This window comes from Agrilus planipennis, unplaced genomic scaffold (assembly GCF_000699045.2).
Source record: "Agrilus planipennis isolate EAB-ADULT unplaced genomic scaffold, Apla_2.0 scaffold48, whole genome shotgun sequence".
Classification (NCBI taxonomy): Eukaryota; Metazoa; Arthropoda; class Insecta; order Coleoptera; family Buprestidae; genus Agrilus; species Agrilus planipennis.
Window position 1 is genome coordinate 296,267 of NW_020438937.1, and position 6,117 is coordinate 302,383.

At 28.0% G+C, this 6,117-nt stretch overlaps 1 protein-coding gene across 1 annotated transcript; it reads left to right on the forward strand.

Moving 5' to 3' along the window:
• The first annotated feature begins 121 nt into the window (after nt 1-121).
• LOC108732518 (large subunit GTPase 1 homolog) lies at nt 122-2,630 on the forward strand. The gene is made up of 6 exons (XM_018463374.2): nt 122-370; nt 454-701; nt 763-1,949; nt 2,004-2,209; nt 2,268-2,380; nt 2,437-2,630. Exons 1-6 carry the CDS (start codon nt 272-274, stop codon nt 2,561-2,563), a joined length of 1,980 nt encoding a protein of 659 aa, XP_018318876.1. The 5' UTR covers nt 122-271; the 3' UTR covers nt 2,564-2,630.
• The last annotated feature ends 3,487 nt before the right edge of the window (nt 2,631-6,117 follow it).

Genomic DNA, 6,117 nt, shown 5'->3' on the forward strand with positions numbered 1-6,117 from the left:
ATAATATAAAAAAAAATAAATATGATGTAAAATAAAGATCTGGCTTATCTTTACTGGTCATTACTTTGTGTGTACATGTAATGACATAAATTAGCTAAATAAAAGGCAGTTTCAGAAGCCTTTACAAAAGTTGTTAGAATGTTAAAGAAAACATAACCTATCCCTTATCAAAATCTGTACTTATCAAATTCGGTAGTAAAAATCAGAAAATGTCATGATTCCTCATTACAAGACGAGTAATAATCAAAAGTAATATATTAAATACATTATAATGGGAAAGAAAAATAAAAGCAATTCTAGTTTAGGTAAATCCTTAGTTAGAGATCGCTTTAGAGGTAGAAATGGAAAATTTGTGGCAGACAAATCCATGGTAAGCAATTAAAATGTAGATATAATGCAAAATTTGTACAGCATAATTTTTTTGAATGGATTACCAATGCTTCATTATTACAGCTACATACAACAGAACTACTGGATGGTTATGACTGGGGCAGATTGAACTTGCAATCTGTAACAGAAGAATCATCATTTCAAGAGTTTCTTTCCACTGCTGAATTAGCTGGAACAGAGTTTCAAGCTGAAAAGTTAAATATAACATTTGTCAACCCTAAATCAAATGTAGGATTACTATCTGATTCTGAAAAAATGACTAAAATTATTGCACATGAAAAACATAAACATCTTATTCAAATACCACGCAGGTAAGATACTACATAATTATACATTTAACATAAAATGAATGTTTACAAAAATAAAAAATAGGCCTTTCTGGACTCCCAAGATGTCTGCAGAAGAATTACAATGTTTAGAAAGAGATAATTTTTTGAAATGGAGACGTTCCTTAGCTGAACTTCAAGAAGAAGAAGGTTTATTATTAACACCGTTTGAAAAAAATCTAGAATTTTGGCGTCAACTTTGGAGGGTTATTGAAAAAAGTGATGTTATAGTACAAATTGTTGATGCTAGAAATCCTCTACTATTTCGATGTGAAGATTTAGAAAACTATGTGAAAGACATATCTGAGGATAAAGTAAATTTAATATTAATCAACAAAGCTGACTTTTTAACTAAAAACCAAAGAGAAATTTGGGCAAAATATTTTGAGTCAGTTGGAATAAGGATTGCTTTCTTTTCAGCAATAATTGAAGAAAAAAAGACCAATAAGAAAACTAATGAAGATAAAAATGAAACTCAAAACAATGCAGATTTAGAAACAACTAATGTTGAAATATTAAAATTAAAAGTAGGAAAATTAGAAGAAAATGTTGATAAAGCTGCAAATGCTCTTTCACACATTATTAATAAAGTAGAGAAACTACTAAACAAACCTAACAGTTCTGAAACTATTTCATTAGAGAAATCAGATACTGTAAAAAATCTTACTTCACATGAAGATAATGTTATAATCAACAATAATGGGGAAGCAACATCAGAATGTATAAATATTTTAACTTCCAGACCTCAAAGTCCTGACATTAGCAATTCACCTGAGATTTTAACAAGGGAAGAACTTATTCAATTTTTTAAGGTAACTCATTCAGGAAAGAAAGTAACTGAAGGTCTAACTACCATTGGTATGGTAGGATATCCTAATGTAGGAAAAAGTTCTACAATAAATAACCTAATGACAGTAAAAAAAGTGTCTGTATCGGCAACTCCTGGGAAAACTAAACATTTTCAAACATTATTTTTGGACAAAGACATTCTTTTATGTGACTGCCCTGGTCTTGTTATGCCTAGTTTTGTGTTTACAAAAGCAGAAATGATCATTAATGGAATTTTACCGATTGATCAAATGCGGGATCATGTGCCTCCTATTAATCTTATTTGTAACTTAATACCCAGACACATTCTGGAAGATAAGTATGGGCTGATGCTGCCAAAACCTCTGGAAGGTGAAGATCCAGAAAGGCCTCCTTTTGCAGAAGAACTATTAAATGCTTATGGCTGTAAGTTATTTTAATTCCTTAGACATATATATTTTCTACATTATTTTGTTTTAGATAATAGAGGTTTTATGACAGCTAATGGTCAGCCTGATAATCCAAGAGCTGCAAGATACATATTAAAAGATTTTGTAAATGGTAAACTTCTTTTTGCTCATGCACCACCCAATGTTAATCAAAATGAATACCAAATTTGGCCTCAGAGGAAAAATAATGGGTGTATAAATAGAACATTGCCACCCAGACAAGCAAGAGCCATCAGGGTTTGTATATTTCAACTGCATAATGAAATAATAATAAAACAACTATGATGTTTTGTAGTCTAACAGAATAACAAGTGAAGATTTGGACAACTCTTTTTTTTACTCAAAAACACAAGGTTTACATGTGAAGGGCCAAATAATTCCTAATATTGGAGCAAATCATATAATTAGGCAAGTTTGTATGTTATATTGTAGTAGTATTCCTTGTATAATTTTACCATTTACAGGGAAGCATCTCTTGAGTCACAACAGTCCTTAAGATGTGATAAACCTTGGAAAAAAATTAACAAGTATGAAAATAAGAAAAAAAGGGAAAAATTAAGACGAGTCTATGCTCATTTAGATGAACATTAATTACAAACCAACCGAATGAATGAATTTGTTTTTCCTTGAAAAAGAAAATAAATATTGAATTACTTTGCTAAATTGTTTTAATGCAACAATTAATTTCACAAAAAAGGAACCATATTTCCAACACATACTGATAATGTTATTATATTTTGATAAATTTTAAATTCTATTTGATTAATGTTTTAAAATTTATGTANCTTTTTAATACTTATTGCTGTTGGTTTGTTTTTGGAGGAAACAATTAAATAATATAAATAATTCAGACTGTAGCAATTCACTTTTCATCGACAATTTAATTAATTTTGGGAAAAATCCTAATATTTTGCAGAGGTATATTTCAGCATTTGTTTTACTTAATTTTATGTTTTTCTCATTTTTAGAAAACTAGAAATTGATGGTACAGTTAAGTATCCTCTTCCATGTTTACGTAATCTACTTGAGATATATCTTGAAGACTGTTTAAGTTTAATTACTAAACATCAAATATTTATTTACACATTACTAGATATTACGGAATATTTGAGCGAGGAAGGGTAAAAATTACTTTTATGGGTAACAATTTTTTTTGTATATAATTTTTTTAAGGATATATATTTTGCAGTTACAAAACGGTTAAAAAACAATTAAAGATGTTTGCAGTAGTTTTCAAAATACCTGCAACAGTTACTAAAGTGGTAGAAGCTTTCTGGCAATTGGATCATGGAAATTATTATGTAAGTAAAAAAATAAATAAATCATGTTTCTGGTATTTTCCTTTTCCTTTTTTTTTTTCTTAGGATGCTGTTAATAAACTACTGGATCCTTGTATTCGTCTGGAAGATATTGAAATGTGGCAACATAAAATTTTATTGCAAGCACTGATTACTCATAATCAATATAAATTAGGTCTTTTGTATTTGCAGGTATTTTTCATTTAATTTTATCAAGTTTTATTCTATTATATACAATTTTAGATTAAAAAACCACCCCTTTTACAAGAAAACGACCTCTATTTACTCATATCTTTATACATTTCAAATAACATGCTGGGTGAGGCGTATCATTTTCAAAAAAGTAGAAGAGTAAAACATGGTGATATCAAATTAATTAGGCACTTTTTCGAAGGTGCGAATTACATATTCTTTCAACGTATTCTTTATAAAATTTGAATTTTTTAGAATGTGTGAATAAAAATAAAATTGTTGGTCTACTTGATATCTCACTAACTGCGAATGAAGAAAAGATATTGATTAACTATCTAAATGAAATACAAAATCCACAACTTAAACATTTAAAAACATTATTTCTCCTACAAAAATGGAATTATAGGCATACTGTGGAAGATGAAATTGCAAACAATTTTTCTCCAAAGGGGAAAGAAATTATCAATGCAGAAACTTCTCCTAGAATGTAGTTTTTTATTTTTATTTATTTTTTTTTATTTTATTATTTACAATGGAACATTTCAGATGCTTGTCTGTTACTTTTTATCCGCAAATTCTTGATGGAACGTGTGAAAATATAATAATAAAATGCCCAATTGCACAAAAAGAACAAAGCTTAGATGCTGATACATCCCACAAAAATGGTATAAGTCAACGTTTAATTATGTCAGAAAATGTTTCATCTGAAAATATTTGTTTTACACCGCCTAGTATTTTAATAGTAAGTTGTAAAGAGCATAATATTTTTTAAAAGCCGACTAAAAAAAGGATTTTTATTTCAGAAAACGAGGAAAAACTGCTCAAAAAATAGTTCAAGTACCAAAAGAAAAGGATTAAATTTCTCACCAAATCTTCGTAAGGTATGTTATAATAAAAAACTGATCTGTTTTTTTATATTTTATACTTATTTTTCCTTTAAGAAGAATGCTAGTGAATTAGTGGATGGTATGGTTCAAAGTACTTCAAAAAAATGCTGTCCAAGTTGTGATAATATTCATGGTAATAATTTATCAATACAAATAAGTCCAACAAAAAATCAATTTGAATTAGATGTTAGCTCCAGTGATTTAAAAAATGTAACTAAATGTGAAATTAATGAAGAATATCTCATCAACAACGAAAATGAAGTTTTGAGAGAAATTAATAATAGCATGGGCTTCTCAAATAAAGATATAGAAAGTGGTTTTTTAACTTCACTGAATCAAAGAGTTGAAACTTGTGACATTTTGAATTCATCTTGTGTAACAGAATTTGAATGTGTTCCAAACGAAAAAGAAACCTCCAATAATCAGTTTCATGATTTAGATAAAATACTTATGAAACCTAATGATCAAAAAAATGATGAAAAGTCTGAATTCGAAGTACAAATCATTAATGAAAATGACGATGAAAATTCTGAAATAGTTTATAATGTAAATACTTTCATAGAGAATAAAGAAAATTTAAAAATTGGTACAAATCTGGAATTTTGTTCAGAACCAATAAACAATGAACAGGAATTTTCAAAAACTAATGTTCATTTCAAACATAACATAAAAGATGTTGAAGAAAATGAAATATACTATGATCATGATAAAATGATGATTGAGAAACTATCTTCTGATTATGAGAAAGACAAGTTAAATAATTTAACTGAAAATAACTGTAGCAGTAGGTACCAAAATAATAAACAGACTTGTTTATGGAATTCATTATCTAATGAAAAAAAGCAGAAACGTTCTAGAATAAGCAGGAACAAGGAAAATAACAGAAAATCTGTTTCGCTAATCCGTGTTAAAATATCGCCAAGAAAAGATTATCACAAAGATCAAAAAAGTAAAAGCGTAATGAAAGAAAAAGCTATAACTTTTAAAACTAACAAAAATACCGTTTATCAAGAACATAAAATTCATAATAAATATTCAAAGGACAGTTTCGAGCAGAGTATTAATGTAGATACTATTTATGAAGCTGGAAAACAGTTTAGGACAAATTATTCCAATTCATCTTTTAAAGAGAGGAACATAGAAAGACTTTCAACCCGTGTTCGCTTAACACCAAAAAAAGGAAAAGAAAAAAGCAAAAACTCGGCAGTTTCTCTTATTCGTCTTCGAGTAACACCTATAAAAGAAATAAAAAATGATATACTTGAAAATACAGAATCAAATAAACAAATAAATGCATCATTTCCTCAGTCGAAACAATCAAATAACGAAAAATTAACGATATCAGCTTGTAACGAAAGCAAAATAGAGTTTAAAATTAAAGGAAATTCACCAGTACCAGGAAAATTAAAGTATGAAAGTACTGGCATATTAGTAGCAAATGAAACTGAGAAACAAAATTTAGAAATTAATTCTGAAAAGCCACAAAAGAAAACGAATGAAACTTCTGCTTGTAATGTTACTCAAGGTAGTATAAAATCTCCTGATAAAATACAAAAAATATATAATGATTTTCTTTATGCTTTTACTTACGAACAAAAAAATCCTAAATATTCAAATGGTACACAAGAACACTCACATGAGTCTTTAAATAAGGTAACGGAATCTGAAGAAGAAATTATTATTAAATATAAAAAAAAAGGAAACCTGAAAGGTTCAGCTTTCATTGATAAAACCGTAAGTGATTTTAAGGGAATAAATGTTGAAATTT